At 41.9% G+C, this 23,173-nt stretch overlaps 1 protein-coding gene across 1 annotated transcript in view; it reads right to left on the bottom strand.

Annotated features, from left to right (window-relative positions):
• T265_02458 (hypothetical protein) overlaps positions 1-23,173 on the bottom strand; it is a gene marked incomplete at both ends in the record, with an annotated part of 85,309 nt that overhangs the window by 5,290 nt on the left and 56,846 nt on the right. The window contains one exon of the mRNA XM_009166707.1: positions 8,357-8,465. Within this exon, the coding sequence (XP_009164971.1) occupies positions 8,357-8,465 (109 nt within the window). The remainder of the gene's footprint in view (positions 1-8,356; positions 8,466-23,173) is intronic.

The raw sequence follows: 23,173 nt of genomic DNA, 5'->3' as shown, positions 1-23,173 counted from the left end.
AACTATAGTCTTAGAGTAGACACTCGTCCTGTCGCCTCGAGTTTTGGTCCTCAAACTGCTAGGCAAGTTGAAGTTGTCAATGACGGAAGATATCCAGTTTCACCCGGGTAAGTTGGTCAACTATATTGGGAAGTTATTTTAAATGGCTTTAACATCAAAAGCATTGTACCTTCAGTATTCACACGCTAAGCAGGCAGGCACGTGAAATGTCAATTTGGTGTACTGAACGTTCTCATGAGGTAAAGAGAGATTCTTACCTGCCCAAAAGTTAGGGTCATGGCTGGTGGTTTACGATAGTAGTGTTCTATAATAATTTGAGAAACACTGAACCATTTCTCAAACAATTCATTTGAATCATTTGGATTAATTATGATATTTGAATAAGTTGAACTATTTTCTGTCACTTAGCCGAACATCTGGTGGTACTGTCGGCATCTTGTGTGAGACTGTCTATATATCTTGTATGGACATAATACACTACTCATAAGATTGCTGCAAACATCATAAACAAGAGATGTAGCTGGGTTCCAGGTAAGTCTCCCGTCAAAACCAAATTGGTGTGCAAATGGGTGTACTGCATTGTTTATATACTCCCACTCCTACACGTCCTAATGATAGGTTGGCTAAAACGCATGCGAGTAAGAGTACTTTCCTACCACAGACCGGATTCATTTGGAGGAAATAAAAACTACTTCAGTGATAGAGCAACAGTGTCAAGCGAATCGACCAATCAGAACGCTCAACTTTTTCGTGCCGTTTCATATCTTCATTTGTGTTCACTGCTGGCATCCATGTTGCAGCAAATGCAGGCAACATCTTACAAACAGGGATGTCAGTAGATTTTGGACAAGAGAGCTAGATCGGATCCGAGCGTGGTTTTATCCGAAAACTGGATCCAGACATTTGCCATGTGTTTGGTTTGATCGGACGTAACAGCTTCACATATCAATCTTCCGTCCTTCCTTCGAGATAAATAGGGATAGAGAATGTGTCCACTAAGAAGGTAGGTTTAAATGTGAGTGTACTTTAACAATTTTGGAAGCCACAGACAAAAAAGGCCCTTATGTGTGTCCCTGGAGAGCTGGGCGTTTGGCATGGGAATTTCTAAAAACACCGCTGTGCAGAGGAACAGAAATTCAACTTGATTTTCAGTGAGATTCATCTGACTGTTGGCTTGGCATGACTTTTGTCCTCATTCTATTGAACTGAGCCCTTGCATAAAAATTAGCATTGGAAAACAACTTCCCATTTCACACTTTAATCTTTTATTAAAAATAAGTTAACAAATAAGGAACTGTATAGCTTCTTGTAATTACGACTTCCTAGAACACGTACGGAATTAGGACTGCGGACCATGAGTTGTCCTGTCATAAGGTTAATAATTTCAGGCATGATTCCGGGATAAATGCGCGATCCTCAAGAAAAATAAGTCAGTATGTTTTCATGAAGGAAACTACTCACAAGGTTGCTGAAAACTTTTACCTTGTGAGCAGTTTTCTTTATGAAAGTGCCAACTGAAACATGAGGCGGCCTGTGTGCAGCAAATTCAGTTGCAAAATATCTTAAACGAGAGAGTCAGTCGAGTCTCTCGTGAAAATCAAATTGATTTGCAAATGAGTGTACTTCTCGAAGTCAGTATGCGCTAGAAAATTTATCGAGGAGTTGCAAGTACTATGGGAATCACATTTAAAGTTACAGTACATTTCTGGGGATTTTTACCCGGTTAGATGCCTGTGGAGCAAACTTTAGGATTTGGCGTGCGGAATGGGACTTGGACGCATACCTCATCTGTGTTTCGCCATTTTACTAAGTACAGGAGAGGTTGCATAATTCTGTTTTAGAGCATACCATGGACGAAAACCAACTCAAAAAACTGCGTGCGCACGGTAATCTCGTGTGTATTGAAATTCCAGACAGATTGCTTGCAAAAAAACGAATAAACAATCAGGGTGGCTAAAATCCAAACATAATCATTCGAACTTTGCTCAGTGTGTTATCACTAGTCTCCACCTAGCTGGTAGAATCGTCTCCAGATATTTGCAGATCGTTTTCAATCACGTCCAGAGCAAAAGGACCAAACTGATGTCTCGTTTTGATCTTATATATATATATATATATNTTCCATACTTGGTCGTTAGAAAGCACAGCAATCACGTCCCACTCGAGAACATTTCAGCAAAGTAAAATGAAATGCTGCGTACGCTGACTTCTCCACGCTATCGTACCCGGGAATATTTGGATAACAGATTTATGGCAGATAACTCTCAAGGCGGGCATTCTAATATTCTAACACTCATTAACTGCACGCATACAAAATGATTGTTCGATAGATAGTCAAGCATCTGGACTGAAGATAAACTTCCTATAGCATATAATGCCCACCAAAACGTTGTCCATTTCTGATAGAATTTAAACGCCTTTTTGTGGAAAATTAAGTAATCCTTACGTTTTGTTTGTTGACAGCTCAATGACTGATTAGCAAAGTCATCACGTATTCTGACGAGATGCGACCGAGTGTTTCAGTGCCTTCTGATCTTAGGGCAGCTGGGTAAGGTTATCCCTAGACAGGTAACCTAAAATGAGTACGAATATCCCCATGAGCTTCTGTGCAAACAACTTTTGAAGGATCGAATGCCTCGATAGGCCATTCGCATTTGTATACAGGAGGTTGTTTCTGCCATACTGTCTGAACGATGTGCACATTTTCGGAAGAGTTGTCTCAAAATTTTTCATCGTGGCATGTGAAAGGTCTCTGTGACGCACAAACAGCTCACGTTGTAGGCGCGGGACGCCACAGGATACTGTCACCACGCTTAATATCATCCAAAATGCCAGTCCAGAACTGGCGGGAATGGACACAAAACGAGTGCTGTCGTCGCCATCAGAAATAGCGAATCAGAGCTCTTCAGGCAGAAGCATTTTCTCAAGATATCCCGTTGAAACTGCCCTGACCTCAATCTTTTAGACATCACGTGCAATAGCTACTAACCTATACAAGTCAACGCAACATGTGGTTGAAATACCTCCCTTGGTCCATATACGTATACCAGTCTGATGGTAGGATATTGAAAAGGATTTTTTTGCTCCAGTGTGTCGTAATTGCGCCTCTGGGATTATTCCCCTAAATGTTCGAATTCGGCGAGAGCGTGTACCAAACGGATGTTGGTTTTTGTCAGGTCGCTGGACGCAACATATTGTTGTCAGAAGACAAATGACCTTGAGACGAAGATAAAATTAAACTGACAAATGATTTATGCCCGCAACTTTGTGACGTAAACAATCAATGTAATTGGAAGCTACAGAAGCCATAAGCTAAGCATATTAGACGCATAGTATCCTGGACAGGGCAAGTTGATTGGGATACATAATGAATTGGCTTCTTTATGCTCTAATGTGAATATTCTGCCGGCACACATTAGATAACTGCTCAAAGTCAGAGCAAGTCCCTGTTGCTTGCTTCTAAAATAAGAAACAAGGGACTGCTTAGTCTGTAGTTGGTGTGGATGTATTGCTCCTGCTGTTCACTAGAAGAGACCGACGCCGTGTTTTACTATCGCCTACTGAACTGAGCAAGCCGGATGACTGTGCCGGATTGTTGCATGAATAAATCGCTCATCAAGCCATGTGTACCAAAGGTTTCTGACCAGTGATACCACACACTACGTAGCTATTCAACCAACATTCACATGTGATTTTCAAACATGTTTTCATCAAATCAGCTTATTACACGGGAAGGCACTGTATCTTCATACGTCGTCGTAATCTTCGGTCGAACAGGGCGTTCTCCATTTTGGGGGAAATTACACCAAGACAGATGCCACAGATTTAGTGGTGTTCCTTCTAGTGCTCACTGAAATTTGCACGTCATTCAGCTAGTGAAGTGTCGATCTGATCTGCGAAGCTTAATTGGGATCGGAAGGCCGCTTTATACATCACCTGTGAACCAACGATCATATACGCTGCTCTGCGGCATTGTACGATATAGCATCTCTACAGGAGGGTTTCAGTTCGCTTCCATTCCCCTTTACCAGTTGATCTGGGCGTGGCTTCTTCGAAACTCTAGCTCCATTATACTTACTCCGTGACTAATGTGAAAATTCGAATTGCATTCATCAAACTGTTAAAACATTCAGCCCAGTCCGTCCGAAGCGTATTTTTGGGAATGCCAGACTGTAATAGAAGGAGGCATAGTATATACTTTTGGGCAGGAATTGGCTAGTTGGGGGTTTGTACGACCGTATCTTTGACTAAATTCAGAGTCATGATATCCAATTATCCAACTGCAAAAAAAACTGTCAAGGGGTTTATTTTACACCGGAGTTTCAAGGAGCAGATTGTGGATAAAACATGACTCAACAGATACACAGACGGGATTGCCATGGCAGATGTCTTCATGAGTTATCGGTGAAGGCAGCAGCTGCAGCCCCTTATCAGTAACCTCATCCTCTACAAAGGACAAATCCCTGGGTTTTTTATTGTATTAGGCAAAAGCTCTTTTGAAAAGCATCAACTTCGCAGTCCTTTGGGAAGTTGTAAACACGAATTTGAACGGTTAACTGGCGTCCTGAGGTGAATTTGATCCGATTTCGAGAGATTTCACTTCAACAACCGGCTAGAAAAAGCCCGCTTGGACGGTCCGTCACCAATATCTCGTCGTATTTATGGCCGTACAACAGAAACATTAGGTAGGGCGATCCATATCTACCTGAACGAGGAAGATATTCTCTCAGGATATGTCAGACGACCAGATGAGTATGATGCGAGCACTATAGGAACGAATGGACACAACAGAAAAGCGTTTTAGGGAAGGGTATTTGTAGCAGACACGAAAAATTACCACTAAAGCCACGGAGGAACTTTCAGGACCTAAATTTCTGTTTAAATGGAATATTGCGGCGCATCACGTCAAACATGCATCGATTTAGTGTTTTTTTTCAACCAGTTATCATCTTGGTTCTAGGTATTGAAGGTTGGCTCCAACTGAAAGAGGGACACCATTTGTCAGCTTGTCTGAACAAGCTGTTGGAATAACGGGACGTTTATCCCTGAGGACCTTGACATTCTAGTACGACTAGTACGATTCGAACCTTCCGAATAAAGATTAATCAAAGGTTATGGGTGCCCATTTAGTGGGAAAAGAACCTTCAAAACCCCCCACAACGTCCCACTTATCTAATTGGAACCCGATAGAGAGACGAGGGAATCGCCAGGAGACCATGTACTCTGGTTCTCTCTGTCCACGCATACGTATTGCTTCGGTCGCGATAAGAAACCTAGTCAGATCATTCCGTCACGCTTCTGGTCAGCGCTTCCATTGGGCTGTGCGCTATCCGTGACCGTTCCATTATCTTTAAGTCTTATCTTCCACTTATTTACATATTTCTCTGTCTCAGTCTTTACAATACCAATTCAGACTGAAGTTTCATAGCATTCTTATTTACTCACACAAAATGTTTCCATAAGACGGTTCCTTTTGAAGTCCCTGTCATGTTTGACTCATTGACATATTTCACAAAATCATTGTGGCGGTGAATAATGACAGTATTTCTCCTTTGTCTGATAGACAGAATGCATGACGTAGAGAACGCAAAGAACATTCTTCAAATTAGTTTAATATGGTCATGAAATTAGACTGACTTGTTGTCTTCAGATTAGGAAGCTGTTTATACATGTCCAGCAATAATGCGAGTAAAATACGAGTAAAGTGTAAACCGTTTTCCATTGACAACAACCTGGAGGGATTCAAAGAGAAAGTTTGCAATTTGAGGCTGAAATGAATCCCCTATTTATGATATCCATCAACTGAATGTGACACAGTGCGATGGCTTCCTCATTTTTCGGAGGGAACGATATCCAAGACACCGAAATGGTTTAAACGATACACCGCTATGTAGAAATGTGTCGAAAATTCACTCATTATCAAGCATTTTCACAGCTTGTGAGACGCATATGTAAAACAATGTTTTCCACTACTGGCCTGTCTAGTTTGGAAACTTCGGTGCATACTCCGTCTAATCAGTATAAATTGTAGGAACTGGTAGAGTTAAGGGGATGATGGACACATTGTTAACAAGCCAGTCTCCCATACCGAAGTGATGCCCGCAAATTGTGATGATAATCATTAACCCTCATTAAAGATGGCTTTTAATTCCCACAAGACGATAAATCACCGTTTGTGCTGGAGAATACTTGTAACACAGTTGAGAATATATTCGTCGTGAGTCCAAACAAAAAACTTCATTTTTCAAGGTTACTCGTGAGATCTGAGATGCGCTGCCTCTGTCGCTTTAAATAAACGATTTCACAAAAGTCGCCGCATAACTACTATTCTGCCTGAGCTCATAAATATTTTTCGAGTCCGTAGAGCCACTGACCCTTAATCAGCCGTTTTTAATGTTCGAGACATATCGGAATTGGTTAGAATGACTTTAAGTTTGGAACCGCTTCAAAGATTTGCAGCTAATCTGTTCACTTGGGTTTCCTGAGTGACCAGATGTGTTTTGCGGAGCCAATATTAAGCTGAATCGTTATATAGCTTCAAGATATCTTTGAATAAAACTTGTTTTTCGCTCTAATGTTCATAGAATCAGAGGTGCAAGACTAGACTAAAGTGTGTTACGTACTGTGCGCGTCCAAACGGTAACTGGCCATTGTGACATCCTACCAGCCACTTCATAAACGTACTTACTACCTAATTACTACCTAATTACTACCTACTACCTACTTACACTGTAGACTGTGTAGCAAGCTGGAAAGCACTAATCTTTCACGTGTCCATACGTCATATATTCGTCACTAAAATGTGTTGTAGCAATTACCGAGTTAGAACTTCCACGTACTAATCCGTGACAGTGCAGCGCAACATGACAGCGGTACTAGGGACAGTCATTATGCTGGATCATGTGTTTACTTTTTTCCACAATGTTTACTGTGATGACGTAGCATCACCGGAGTGCACTTATGTCTCGGCCTATTTGGTAAGCACAATGAGCAGAGAAATGGCATATAAGGCCAACTATTTCGGTTTATCAGTCCCTTGCACGTCCCCCTGTTTTCTCGTACAAAGAAACCGATTAGCTGCGTTTCCAAAATAATCGGACTAAGCGTATGATAGTACAGTCACTACTGTTTGTCAGCACATGCAAAAACTGATCGCTATTCAGAACACCGATACAGGATCCACTATTGGTAGTTTGCATTGCTACATTCGCACTGATAACCGCCGTATTTACAATCCAGTGCAAGCGGATGTGTCTGTTACCTCGATCAGTCACGTGCCTCACTCTCGCGATTTCCTCCCTGCCAGTAAAGGTGGCGCAGTCTTTTGAAACCAGAGTAGTTTAACGGAATCGGAAACCTGATGAACGGTATAAGATCCCATTTTGGGACAATCGGGGGGGGGGGGGAGAATAAATCAAGTAAAGATAGGGATTTTCCTTGAACACGACATTTTGACATGGACATCCGAATTTCGGGATACTGTGATATGAAAGTGCAAAGCTTAGTGAACCTTAGTTTTTCGGAACGTTTGATGAAAGAAAGCTGGTGTGTACAGGATCGATGGGATTTCGGAAAATTTCGCTCGCGAAAGGAGCCCTAAACCGAGCGAGAGCGGTATTGAGCTGTCAACTAGTCTCCATTGTCATTATAGTTAGCATCATGTCAAAGAAAGGTAGATTTAGGTAGTCTAACCTACCACTCTTTGCGCTTATTACATACTCACACTCTGTACTACTTTCAAGCAACTAAGCGGCTTGTGAACATCAGCTTTCCTTATCTTGACGGATCACCCGTTGGGGGAAAGCTCAGAGAATTGATTGGATGACTGTATGGCACCTAATGTCTTATATGCTAATTGCACTTTATTGCACGGAATTCTCTCATTTCATAATAACAGCATCAGAATTCGTACAACCAAGGTTTATGCCAGGAAATTCAGTAGCCCTCAAGATGCATAATTGAGGCACAGCGGTGCATCCACAAGACGCGCTTGCATATCCTCCCGTCTTCTGAGTTGAACACGTAATTTCATACTTGCTTGTGGGACTAAATTAGGAACCAGAAAGCAGAAATGATTATGCACTGCAGGTGAATCCTAACATAATCTTCGATTAGGATTGAGCCCTGTCAGTGATGCCACGCTCTGCTGAAAAGCCGAGAAGCACTGCAGGTTTTTCATCCTTATTGGGAATCATCAGTAGTGCGGATGCCATGAAATTTCAAGGAGTTTTGAACGCACGACCTCCCGGCTAGTAGGTAATTGTCGGTAAGTAAGAAGGGATTTGAAACGTGAAATCCAGGTACACCTAACCGGGTATGACTGGGAAGAACTTCGAATAACTGACCTCCCACCTACCAGAGCGGTGCTGCACCAACTGAGAACCACTCCTAAGCTTTGGTGACCCACCATTGAGCTACTTTGTGCGACTTCTACTTCATCGTCCAAACATCCAAAAACAGTTGACCTAAACTGGTAGAAAATAAAAGAAGGCTCATCAGTGTAACCAACTCAACTCAACTCCAGTAGGCATATATGTGTCATATTAGATGTGAATTTTGAGTGAATAAAGGTGAATGCGGGCGAGAATCTTTGGGGGCTTGATCCCAGCAGTGCTAATTTGGAGTACCGGCCTAGGAGGCAGACAGGTAGAGTCTGTCCGCGGAAGTATGGTTTCTTTCATTTTATGTTTATTCGGGATTCTGTTTCCAAACTGAGGTGTCATGTATTGATTGTCTTTTAACATACTTTCAAAAGCTTCATCACCTGCTGTAACCGTTTCGCCCGATACCGTGTCAAACTACTTATTAATCTAAACCAAGGCTTGTCCAAAAGAACTAGTGGTGTAACCGCACAAAGCGTTCGAGACATTGGCCGTCGCTTCCAATGTTTGGCGACCGGCAGAAAGTATTGTCACTTGGATTTCTCCTATTAAAAAATAATTTCTTCATTCCCTTTTCGCAGTTCTGGAAGGCAGTTACGCGTTAATGGCTTCAGAAACAAAAATCCACGCTCAAAATTGCTGCGTCAATGAGTGGCGTTCACCTTCGACCTAACCTGCGGCTAAACCTATCGGGGACATAAGAGGATGAAGGTATAATGGGTTTTACGGCAATAAAATTTCGATAGCTTAAACTCATAAGACCGGAAAATTAATTTTCTGATCTGTTTGTAAAGATCTCAGCCCCTGTTTCATAGAAAATTGCCACTGAATTTTCCTTCTGGATTGTTACGTCGCAAACACAGGACAGCCTTCATTGCAAAAGGTCTGTGAAATGACGGTTTTTCGTTAAAAAAACACCGGGGTCTGACCATTGTAACTCTCCGCCAGATAACTTTTATGTTTTGTGCAAACCAAATTTGCAGCGATTTTTTCTCTTTATCCAGATAGTCCACGAGAACTCAGTTTTGGCATGAGGACCGTGCCGAAATTATACACTGATGATATGTGAATGTGGATGACACTTTTACCATCATAATCAACAACTGCAGTTAGAGAGAACGTTGTTAGTTCAAGTCTTAGAGATGGGGACTTCCATGCACGAACAACTTCTATCCAGAAAGCACTGATGGTGTCACTTTGACTTGTAAGCTAATCCAATTTCTAAGTTCGTCGAGCAAATTGCCAATCAAGTAGGGACTTTCTACTTGTAAGTTAACAGACCTAGTAAGAGGAAGAATCGGGCAACTGTTCTTATTACCAATTGATTGGTTTCGAACGATATCTGTGAGGCTCCCAGAGATGTTTGCACACAGACCATCCGCACGGTATGAACGGCATCGTTNACACGACAAAGACCAATCAAAATCACTAAACATATCAACAGAAGAACAACACAGATATGCTCCGAATAAGCAGTTAAAAAGAAGCAATTGGGAGAAATTCGATTGACGATTGCCCTATTATAGGGTTAGCAAAAAGCAAATCCCTCCACGAGGATCTAAACTAAGAGAAAATCTGTTGAATAACACCTTGGTTAAAAAGTAATGTGTTGACTAAACTATTAAATAAGGAGCTTTCTACTCGTTTTTGTGAAAGGTATTCTGCGAAGCAATTATTTGATTCTGATGCACTTACAAAAAACGATATCTTCTACCCAATGCGGAGCGTTTGTTTGCGCCCAAACTCGCTTACCTGCTAATGTGCTGCAGGGTACATTGATCGTATTTCTATCAAGCTCTGTAGGAAGTCTCTAAAGGGCTGTCAAAACAGACAAGTTGACAGCCATCCCCATTGTGAAGCATAAGGTTTAAACGGCACATAGCAATGCGAACTCAGGGGTTCCTGTCGGTGTTTAAGAACCCGGTGGCCAACCAAAAACAATGTGGTACAGCGTGAAATTAATAGCTGAGGCAGTCGCCGTCCAAAACGTTTATGTTTGCCCTTGTCACAAAAACTTTAGTATATTGTGGTAGAACTTGCAGAGTGATGTTTGGTAAGTAGGTCGCTCTTCAAGCGCTTCGAAATCCATACTGTTCTTCGGATGCGTTTTCTTTTAGAATACTTGCGAATAAACTACTGAAAAAATGCGGACCATGGTCCTGCCTGTCACATATAGGAGACTGATAATCATCGTCACAAGTCTAAAATACTTTGGAGAGTCTTTCTTATAACAAACTGTGCACGGAAGATGGAGGAATTCGTTTCGTGGGGTCGATCGTTCCAACTCGACCAGTTCAGCAAGCAAATTGCTCCGTTTTGCACTGGCTTATAGCAGCCTGACGTTCTGATGCTATGGGTAAGTCAGTCAGACAGGTTTTCACTAAATGTTTGGGTAGGTGAGCTATATAGCTCAAGTCCATATTGCCTAGACGGCTTAGTAGTACTGAAAAAGGCGTTTCCATACCACCAAAATTTAGTTTGATTTTCTGAGGTTTCCGCCTATCTGTTTGTAGGTTAACGGTCGAGGACAGTGACTTTCTTTTCCAGCATTGTTTTTACAGTCCGGAAAAATAACAGAAGTTCGAATAAGATCAAAGTGCCTAACTTTGTTTGAACCATAGTTCGTCCTTTGGTTTTTCGCCTGTTTCAGAAGCGCGGTTCTGTCTCTTGTGAGTAGCTTTCGTGCCAACGTATTAGTCGGATTTTGGGTGGTTTTGACGAATGCTAACTTCTCCTGAAGCCAGATGTACACTTTGGGTCATTTCCACATAAATGATTCAGTCTTTGTTCCACAGAATCCGACTGCATACGTTTTTACACATGGAGCGACTGGTCTTCTTTGTCCACCAGCCTTCGCAAAATTCTGACAGCTCCTTCTTGTTCTGATTGCTAACATTCAGCCTCACTGGGTTTCTTACTTGTCAACGACGTCAAGAGCGACGCGCACCTTGTCACGTGCCGCAAAGTGATCACCATTACAGCCAACTGAGCACGTAACATTTGTGACCAAGATCCCTTTGCGGATTAGGTGCCCACGCACAATTACTGAACGATTCCACGTGCAAAACGGTGTCCGCTCACATCACACCAAGTGCATGTTATTGAAAGTTACCAGTCTTGCATCTTTTTCGCTTGTCAATTCTGTTCCACAACGATGCCCCATATTTCCCAGGTTTCCCGGTTCATATCCACACGAAAGGTGAAATCGCCCAGAGCGAAGAAGTAGTCACCTAGAGGTGCAGATCTGATAAGGTCCCACAGCTGATTCAAGAATGATTTTACCTCCCTTGTCTGTGTGACACTGTGGGGATTTTGGCACCAAAAATGTGACTCATCTTGTCCATATCAGACGGATCGTCATCACCCTCGAGATGATGAAGTTTGGTCACTTCATTAGACCCTAATTCATGCAATCCGTACCTTCAGATCAGACAGCATACTCACATCGGATTTCTTGGTTATGATTTTTGAATCCCCTGACCAGTCAGCGGGTTTCACTGAGCGAGGCTCATTCCGTAGCTCAAGAGCGCATTTTAAAACAAGGTTTATTCGCAATTCCAGTCCATTCAGTTTGTCCATATCCAGGAGATTCCCGGTGTTCCATATTTCAGTCGTTCACTATGTAATCTTCTCTTTGTCGTCTGAGTCATGCAAGAAAGTATGACATTTTGATTGCTGAATTTGGAAATAAGGTAGTTATTCGGGTAACACGTTTCTAGCCATTGACCTTAAGGTCTAAAGCAAATGTTGGAGTGTCTGAACAACTTCAGGGTGAGGGTTATGAGGTACACATTTCAACCGTAATGGGTAACGCATCAGCAGCCACGAGCAGTCGTTTGATGGTCGTGTTATAGGGTTTTAAGGACCAACGTCATCCTCCCTTTCACAGGAGGAAGCTAAATCACTGCCGCCATTAAACTGGAAATGCTGGCCGTCTGACGAATATCCCATTACTTTCCGCGCGCTTTTTTAGACTGCTTATTTCTGAAGCGCACAGACATTGAGCACCTTAGTTCCAACTAGCCTATCCCGCATGTGGTCGGAGCATAGCAGCTGAACCACCATGATAGCCCGGTACATCTAGGTCGGGCGAGACATCATAAGAGTATCGGCAACAGTCTCTGTTACTAATATCTACTCTTCTCCTTCCTTAAGATATTTGCCAAGATACGATGGAATTCGCTTGGTATCTTTGCCACGACAGAGAAGTTTGTTGTAGGTGGTTGTGAGATTCCTGCGGTGTATATTCACGACAGTCTCCTCTGAAGAACGAGATGAATCGGAATCCGTGCACCGGATCTAGTTGGAAAAGTCAGCAACCATGTGTATCGAGTCTTATAGAAGTTGCTTTGACGATTTCGAGAAGGGGAAGTTGTTACCTACATGGGCGAACAAAGACCTGTTCCATGGGTGAGTCGGTGCATGACACTGGATCACAGTGTTGTACACGTGAGATACCTTAATTCGCTAAATAACCGTACTTCCTTGATGTTGCGATCTATTTGTGTGTGAGAAATAGCGTAGCAATATTGACAGCACGGACAGTTTACATCTCCAATAACAGAGTTGGGGAATTTTGTGACCAGGATTTGCCTGAATACCAATTTCCCCTGTTCGCAAATTTGCAAACTTGAGACTTAACATCAAAAATCGTGGATTATTTCCTTCGGCTAACTTACCGAAATCATCCATCTGTGTATACCAGATGGCTCGAATAACGATGTTACAGGAGATTAAACTGCGGTGGCTTTATGGAACAGTCCCCATCAACTCTGAGTGACAACACAACTCGAGCATATTTTTTTCACAGCCTAACAAATTACAAACTTTCTCTGTAGGCAAAAGCGCTGATTGGACGGTAGTGTAAACCAGAATCCGAATTTGCAGACCGTGTTCAACCTGAATACCCTTACTCAACTCGTTTCCCTGTTACTCAAGAACGACTTCCAGGAACGACTACGAACGTTTTGCATAAATTTATTTTCGGAAGGCCTGAAAACATTTCATGACATCCAGAACTGTGGTATTCAGATACGTAACGTTGCTTAATGGTGTAAAAGAAATATAAATTTGTATTTTCCCAGCGAGATCGTCGCGAGTTCAAATGTCCCTGATAATTTTCTTTGCTTTTCAGCATGAAGAACCACATTCAATTTTGCACAAAGTACAATGGCAGATGTCCAGTTAAGTTGTCTCGCCAAGTAATATTGCAATTTCTACTTCAGCTTGCCAAACACGATGCCTTAAGAACCCAAAATATAACACTACGGTTAACCGCATACGATTGGACGGGGTATGGAAGTGGACCATCTTTTCTAATGAAAAATAAATGTTTTTTGTTGACGTAATTCTCCATTGTACTGGAGCGAGATGGCTCAGTGCTTAAACCGCGAATTTACTGACCGGAAGCTCCATGGTTTGAACCCGATCTCTGCCTCTCGACTTCTCCTCTCTAGGCTTGGGTAACCTGGCAGTATCTCAGCCGTTGTGCTTCCTTCTGGTGGCATGACAGTTGGGCTTTGAAAGAGTACTACAACAGAATGATCGAAAATTTTGCTGACGCAAGCCTGCAGTGCTATAAAAATACGATCCATCAGATCATTTTACAAAAAGACGCTTTGTTAGGAATCATTTTTTGTTCATTTTGAAGCCTGGATGGGCGTCTTTTCTTTCCTGAAATGGAATACTTTGGTTATTTTTCATGTGAGTTGACTGGTAGTATGTACCTCCGTAAATTCACCATATACAAATAAAAGAGTCGGCAGTAATGCCGTTCGGTTGATGCGCGGACTGCCAGTTCCTTTGTCATTCATTTACTTCGTGTCTGCAGACTGACTGACTGCTTTTATATTAGTGAGTTGTTATTAGTCTACCCTCAGCTAAAACAGAAAACCTGCTCCACAGAGACTTCTGGGAGTATCTTCAGTGCAAATTTCCGTATCGATTGCCTCAGGATGGTTAAATCATTCTGCAAACTACCATTCTTCCGACTGAAACGATGGTGAAGCCAGCAACTTGTCTAATCGTGTTTATTGGTCTGGATAGAACATACCAATATTTTGTGCGCTCATTGTGGGGGTAGTGTGTGTGACCAACGGTTTCGTGTAAGATGCATTCCGATGCTGAATACTTCTTTCCAGCCTCCGAAGTGCACTTTATCACAACTGATACTGGTTTACCGGTGATACTACTGATCGGGAGGCACACGAGTAGTATGTGTTGTTTGTAGAATTTCGCTTTGCGTCGATGGAAAAAGGGAATTCTCTTGCGGAATTCGTGGGGCCACTTTGTAACATTTGCTTGGATTTGACCGACGAATGAGTGGAGGCAACTAATCTCTAAGAAAACCCGTTCGGGAGAAGATCTGTGTCCAGTTTTTGGAACTAAGATACAGATTAGAGTTTCGCTTCCCTGTTCAATGGTCTGTAACCGGTCTAGTTGGCATTTCCGAATAAATAGCACCTCGTCGAAGGCCTTCTTCCTTTCACTGGTAGCGTGAAACAGAACAAAACGGCGTGCCTCAACTGATCCACGTCCGTTTTGACATCCAGTGCAGGATGCTGGTGTGTCCATCTAGCGGAACTGACATGACAGGCAGCGTGATATAATACCAAATTCCCTCAATGAAAAGTGAATCCTTTTCTATGCGCTTGTAAACGCTACAGTATTTTACTGACTTTGGTTAGATAAGCTAATAGAGTTCGATTTTGGCCTTCGAAATGCTAGTTCATTCCCAAGTATTTTTCGAGCATCAAAACATTTTGATTTTATATGGAGTAATCGGATGACACAAATGTGCGTGATGCTCCCGCCGAAAAATGCACAATTTCTATTAAAAGATCAGTAGTAGTGCAGAAAAAATTCAATTTTATGGATGTTTCGTGTCATTCCATAATTTCCACTACTGGAATGGATGTTTGGAAGTCCGAACAACCTGTAAATTCTGGTTGTCTGTTCTATCTCTCTGCACAATAAGAACTGAACAAGCTATCTGAAACAAATAGTCGTTTTTCACCGGCTGAGCGTCAACAGTTTGTCTTGCCTTTTGTCAGGCTCCCCTTATTTGGTTGCCAGTCAAAGCACATTTTTGCTTGAACACATGAGAGTGCACGCATCGTGTCCATTTCACCCGAAGGAATTCACTGGCTACAGCCTGTTGAGCGCCTTCTCAACATCCGTAAGTAAATGGTGTTGAGTGAATGTTCCAACAAACAATCGATGAGGAAATTCTGATTTAGCGCATAAAATAATGGTACACTATTGTCTACCGACAAGTGTGTAACCATTCGTGGACAGATTTAACGCGAACTGCGTAATTGTGCAAACTGAATTACGGCGGAAAATATGTCGACAGTCGTATCCATGGTACTCAGCGTCAAAATACAAATCAATCAAGGGCAAACAATAAGTGTTTTGATTCAATGTGAACGCAGAGGCTCACAGGGGAATCGTAGCACTCCTTCCGTCTTCTCAGAGCAGTGCGTCAATGGGCCTAACGGTGCCCACGTGTGCATTCAGAGTACGGTTTAGCAAGAATCCTACTCCTAGTGAGGATGTTTCTTTATATATTTTCGACCAGAAGAATACGATTTTACAACTTCTCTGCTTACCGGATATCGGAAGAAGAAGGTGCAGACTGGCAGATCTTCACCGGGTGTACGAGTGCTTGCACAAAATAAACTTGGTGTTGGCTTTTGGCTATCGGGCGATTTTGATGCATGTCAGAATGGCACGTCGATGGCTCTCTTCATGGGTATCCACCCACTGGATATTTTTGTTCATCTCACCTAAACAAATAAAAACAGAGTTTGATCAAAGAATCTTGTGAAGATGAATAGATATTTAGGTGAGCTAGAGACAGCTCAGTAGCTGAAAGGCAAACTTAGTGCCCGGAAGGTCGGTGGTTCATACCCAACCTCTACGTGTCGACTGCTGCTCTATAGGCCTGGGCAACCTTGCAGTACCTCAACCGTCGTGCGTCACTTGGGTGGCATCGAAAGGACGCTATAGGTGAAGAATATTAATATAATAAGTGCTTTTGTAAGGAACTACGTAAAATTTGATGGGCATTATGTAGCTGTACTAAAAGTGCTCTATCTTTCGGCCACCACTGATTGCATAAAAGCATTGCATTTTCCTTGTAGGCTAGCATCAAAAATTTCTCCAAGAACAGTCAAGGCATGTGTAAATGTAATGATCTCATTAGGTTGGAAGCACACCTAAACTGAGATGATCGAACACATGGGTTTGGTTGGTAAGCACGAGGCCATAGCTATAAAACCAAATTCAATTTTGCTAACCGTATCATTTTACATATTTACATATTCGTATCGAAATATCTTGATTCTTCCATAAGGTTTATACTCTCAAGGCTGTGTAATGAGCGTCGGAAACGGAAACTTTGGTAGAACTATCAACATGCACGTGACCTAGATGAATCTCTTCCAACCGTAACCTGCGGCAACCTTTAACATACATTTTGTGAAGCAAACACATAAATGTGATCAGTGATACTCCGAATCTCTAAGGCTTTCTGAAATCCCGTACTTGCGGCTCTCAGCTGAACACCATATGAGTTAGCCGCTAATGGATGATCAGTATTGTGATTACCTCACAGTCCAAATATTGCACCGCCATTTTCAACTCACATACTTCACAGTCCGCGATGATTGTACGGATGGAAATCAATGTAACCTGATGTTCCGCACTTTTTTATGAAAAGTTCTTAGGCAGAGAATATCATCCCAGGTTTTAGGATTTCCATTCGACGCTGAAGTTAGTCTAGGCTGAAATGCCAGTGGGCGTTGCGAGGACTTTATTTTCTCCTTTGGGCAACCATGGGCAGCGGAGGATCACGGACTTGAATGCACCTCGTGTTTGATCAGCCGTACACAACACCAATAAAACTGCTGTTCTATGCCGCTAGACTTTCCGCAAAGAGTGACCTCATTTCCGAAAAGCAACAAACCAAAGTAGCTATCTCACCAAACTCGTAGACCTAGCCATTTATTCAATCCAGTTTTTAATGATCGACGTTTAAATGGCTCCATAAAGCTGTTTTACCGTTATGAAGGCCACTGGAATGTGTGCAGAGCCCACAAACCCATTTTTGTTTCGTTACGCAAGCACCGGAATACAGAGCAACATTTAGTGTGGCGTTGTGGGATGGACTGAACACTTTTTACCTGATGCTTTTATGGTAGGAAGGTGCGCTAAAATGGTGTAAAGACAAACAGCCAGAGTGAAACAAGGTGGGTTTCATTGATATGCTGCTCAATTTTGATGAACAGGATAACCAGATGTAAAACTCAAAGGACATTAGAAAAAACACTTTTACCCTCGAATAAAACTAGCCTGTGTACCGAAGAAAGCACGTAATTATTGTATAGTTTCACTCAAATTCGCCAAGTTTTAGCACAGTGAAAGTCATGTAAACCACCTTTTTCGCCAGGGATTTTGATTCTGATGACTTTTTTTCGGAAATCTTTTGTCTCCAAACGAACAGCTGTTTGGAGTTCAACCGGATTCCAAACTGGTTGAGTTATCTTCTAGCACACAGCTGCTTGTAGCTGCAAATTGAAGCCTAACTTACTTGAAAGTAGATTTGTGTCAGAATTCTATAAGTGTGTGACTTACAGCTTCATTTAGACGGGCATGATGGAACTTGGAAGACCTAATAACGGAGCTTTCACTCAGTGGATGTTGATAGACTGTTCAGAAAAAAGGATATTGCGGATGTTGTGTTCAAGTAGATCATAAGGTTGACGGAAACTCGGGGACTGCGTCTACCTGATGAGCCACAAGAAGCGCGAAACCGGTCGTGGGCTGTCGAAGAGTTTTCAGCAACCTTGTGGTTAGTTTCCTTTATGGAGACATTGTGGTAAGTTTAGACAGGAAGTTCAAATGACAGTACCCGACTGGAAAAATGCCGTCCATTGTTTGGGGAAGCCATTAAATTCAGACAGACATGGAGTGGTACATTTTCATGATCTTTGGAACCGCCAATTGACAAATGTTTGTCGGACGTTTTCTTTGTTTCCAGCTATAAATTGATTAAGGGAATTTAAAATATTGCTTCATTACCGACAAAATACCAAGAAATTATGTTTTTCCGAAAATGCACAAACTTTTATTCACCTACATGTGACATGAATCACTTCTCTTCATCTGAATTCTTGAAAGGCTCATGCGTAATTCCTTTGTCCTTTAGGAAAAAATGCAGTGTCATGTGTCCTGGATGGACGCATGCATCATACGCCTTGAGAGCATGTCATGCTCATAAAAACGAGAGTCTGCACAGTGAAATGTCAAGGTTATGTAGGCATTCTCTCTCGAAACTAATGAAATCTTCTGAAATCATGTGCAGGTTTTCGAAATCGCTGGATAGTGATTGTCCCAACTATTTTCGGTCTGTTATTACGCTCCCGTGAATCCGTTCAGCCAATCGATGCTTCCCGTAAATGCTGGATGGAATCCAGTGTTTAACTATGACCGTCTCTGTTTACTTTCGCCAAAAGTGTTTACTTTGATTCTGTTTCAGCCTGTTGTTCTCGGCCATAGTACAATCGGTAACCGTGTTATTGTTCATTTGTTTGACGTCACATAAACATGACGATTCTATCGATATTCCAATGTCCGTGGTGCAGATGTTTGGGTGAGTTGATTGTTAAAGTGGCCTGGCCGTACTGGTCGCGTGATTTCAAGTGATGTTTACTAAGCAAGAGGATAATGGTGGAAGTCAAGCAGTACTTTTCTCTTATCTCGTTGCTTGTGTTCTCATGCGGTAGAAGACCTTGTCGGGGAAATTCTCGTCAGAAGGTGGGGTTTTGAAGTTAAAAATTTAGACACTGTTTTCAACAACTGAGGTGAATCTGTGCGGTGTACAGTGGTTTCAGTCTCAGTGAGACCTACCAGTGATCAGCACTTCGTGAATTTTATAGACGATTCGAACCAGAATTTTTCAGCTGCCTAGTGTGACCATCCAATATGTACTCGTAGTTTCGCTCAAATGCCGAGCTGAAATGCTGCATTTTATAATATCTTTTCAAAAATCATGGGGCGTTGAAGATTTCCGGGACAGATGAAGCAGCTACAGTGAAAGTCTAGGCTTCACAGTATGGAATACATCAGTGGGTTGAAAATTCAGCACCTGGACTCTGTTAGCAATCTCCACCTCACTTAATATTCCGCAAGTTTCTTGAGAGTTAGGTTTCTGTTTTGATGTGAACTGTGGGACGGGATGGTGAGTGGCATAATATCCTGAGCGCTAGTCAAACACACTTCAAATTAGTTCATCTTAGCTGATGGTCACTGTTCAACTTTATAATTGGAATTTTTAAGGTTGTCACCAATAGAATTTTGTGGAGTGTCCGGCGTTTATGGTTTGCAACAGGTATGAATCCGTTTTACATTGATTCCTTGTCTCCCACAAGAGGCTGAACTGAACAAAGTGTGGATTTGAGAGTGGATAATTTTGTTCTACATCTCATTTCATTTACAAATGCATTTTTATACATCTGTTGGCCAGTGTGTTGGAGACTTTTTTTCCTTTGTTACAAAACTGGCTGCTGGTCTGTGAAATTTTTGTGGTTGGAATTCGAAACACACTGTCGAATGTCTTGGACAAAAAACTTCAGAGTCGAAACACATCAACACTAAGTAGTTTTTCTTACCTGCAGTTGAACAGAACTCTGTGGACTGCTGCGAACCAGACGACAGAATCAAAAATATTTCGCTCATTGTCTTCTGTTACTTGTTCCAGTCCCTCTCTTTTGACTAAAGTGAAAAGTGGGTCCCAGATCATGTGTTTTGACAGAATACGATTCAGGGGATTGGTCTCAAAAGTTAATTAATTTTTGGCAAATACCATGAGCTTTGTCTATTATTCAGTCGGTTTGAACAAACAAATAAACAATGCAAGGGAGCGTTGCTCTAGATATATTCATGTGAGCAGCAGGTTACGAGACAATTTGTTTGCTTTTATGGTTTGCAGCCCAAGCGGCTGGTAACAACCACTGCTCTTGATAAATCTCCCATTTCTGGTCTATAAAGGCACTCCAGATAAATGGCTTTATTGCTTTCTCGGTAAAAGGTTCTTCAAGGAATCATAAATTGGTTGTTTTGTCTTCGGCTGGACATATTGGGTTGATTTGTGGAACACAATTTGAGAGTTAACTTTATCCTTTTTACTCAGGAAACAACACTTGGTAGCTTAAATTCATAACAGCAACGCACGTATACATGGACAGAGGAGGATATCGGTGTAACGGTGATACTACTGATGGGGAGGCATGCGAGTAGTATGTTTTCTTATAAATTCGCTTTGCGTCTCTTGAAAGGGGAGATCTATTGCGGAATTTGTGGAGTTGCTTTATAGCATTTGCCTGGATTTGAGCAACACTCAACGAGTATCCAGGACAGTTCAGGAAGACGCGTTCAAAGAGAGGATGGATATTCAGTTTTTGCAAACAAGATGCATATGAGAGCTTTACTTCCCTGTCCAATGGTATGTAACTCTTTAGTCGGCATTTTCTAATAAATAACTCCGCAGCGAAGGCCTTCTTCCTTTCATCAGTAGCTTAGGCGGCGTAGATGGTCGCTGTTTTTGCACGCCAAACAGGCTAATTCGACGACCAAGGTTTCAACACCAATCGACGTGGTTTTAAAAACGCGTCATTAGGGGATGTAGTGAGGCATCGAGGGGGGTTGTTGGGTCAATAAGTGAATTACTGACCCCCACCGCTTCGCTGCACTCCGCTCCCTAATAAGGCACTGATGATGTCACCTCGATTGGAGATGAAACTTTTGTAGTCGAATTATTCAGCTCAGCGGACAAACCAACGGCTATAGACAGAGTGCTTCTGATAGGTTCCAAATTAAATCCGTCTGCTATACAAAAAGCAGCATGGATTTGTCTATATGCATATATACACATAAAAATGTTTATTTAAATATGGGTACATATATTCTTTTTGGTCTGCATTTATATGGGAGGCTTAGAAACTGTTATTGGCCGTCAGTTACTGGAGGATCTTCAAAGGTTTACCCACGTTTTACCCTCTAGTCTGATTGGAATATATATATATATATATATATATATACGGCTTGTACTTACAAACCAGTTGAGAAAAGTTTGTTCTTCTTTTCCAATGGAAAAGTTGTGGATCACATATCCCTCCAAAGAGTGACCAACAGGTAGCTATTCTTGACTCGCCTTCTTTTGAAGCAATCAGTAACTACCGACCAATAAACTGCAACTTTCCAGACCACATATTTCTGCACTTCCATACTATCAGTACACGCGTACGCATTGGCGTCTGCACACCGAAATGGAAAATGTACATAAATTAGGTTGTACCGCACAGAGCAAAGTCACATCTTGCGTGAATCAAATTCCACCTCTATTTTCTGTGTTTGGCAGTAAAGTAAATGTCTACTCTTGTGGCTAAACATAAAATTTACTGACAAAACTTCTTGAAGGCATGCGAATGGAGTAAAAAATTGGAAGTAACGGCGGGAGGCAGTTTTATACTTGCCACATTTAGCTGCTCAATTTAGTCCCGCGCTGAAACCAACACATAACAGCCGTCAAGAGGGCTCAGTAAACAGGATTTCGTGTCGCAGGTAACAACATCTTCTCTGCCAAGAGAAGTATTGTGGGAAACCCATAATTATTGCTTGATATTTGTAGGAAAAGTAATGGGACATCAATTTATAGCATACGGACAAGTTTGTGGGTAGCTGCGAGTGTTTAATCCACATCACCTTCAGATGTTTTTGGAAACTGTTTTTGAGAAAACAGTTCGTATTTATATTCATGAGTCAGCTCTGCTCAGAATTCATCTTATTGCCAAATGGCATACGGATTTTATGAATGACAATGTTAGTGTGCGGTTCGAATCGAAACTGGATAAGAGCTCGTTCAACGTTAGAAATTTTACTGCAGTGTAGAAGGTTCACAAAACTGAAATGCGCTTCTACACCTTTGTCCCCCCTGACTCGAGCACTAAGCTCAGTGCTCATACCAGTAACGAAATTGCTCCCTATGGAGAAATTGTGGAAGTGGTTTTTTTGTGTCTCGAGGGTCGTGGACCTGACACTAGATGAGCTACAGTCATTGTGGTAAGCCCTTTTCAGTATTAAGATCACATTCACTCTGGCCATAGGTATGCTAGCAACAATATACAATGACAGTCCTCAACATGTGTCCAAAGGAGCAAAAACAACGAACGTCTGACGTATAATCCATCTGGCAATAGAAATGTATTCAGAAGTGGTTGGAATCTCCTTCTAAAATGACAACTTCTCTCAGGTTGGGACAGGAACAGTGGGCAATTATTAGCGGTTTTTAATGACAAAACAAAATGATACTCTGTGTAGGATTCTTTCAGAGTAAAATCATAGGACAAAAGAACGCTTGACAAAGGGATCAACTGACGTTGATTGAAGCTTTTTTCAAAGATCCATGTGTTGTACAGTTGGTTCACTGTGGTGCTACGGTAATTGCTTCAACAGATGTTACAATGTGCTCAGTTGAAGGGGGATTACAAAATGTCTCCTCGGTTGTGGTAACCAATCCCAGCCGTTTCAAATGCTTTCTGTACAACAATAGCAGTATTTCATTTTAAATTTCTATTTTTTTTAAAGTGTTCGTGAAATTGAATTGGGATTTTCAGCAACATGAGGCAATCTTCAGCTCTTGTCATCTAGACCGATGGAAACTGATTTCTTTCATCTGTTTTCACGTGAACATGAACCATCAAGCGTAGTAGGCGGTCACGAATACATTACCG

Source organism: Opisthorchis viverrini (assembly GCF_000715545.1).
Source record: "Opisthorchis viverrini unplaced genomic scaffold opera_v5_30, whole genome shotgun sequence".
Lineage (NCBI taxonomy): Eukaryota > Metazoa > Platyhelminthes > Trematoda > Opisthorchiida > Opisthorchiidae > Opisthorchis > Opisthorchis viverrini.
The sequence above is the reverse complement of the archived record's forward strand: the minus strand, read 5'-3'. Positions and strand labels throughout refer to the sequence as shown.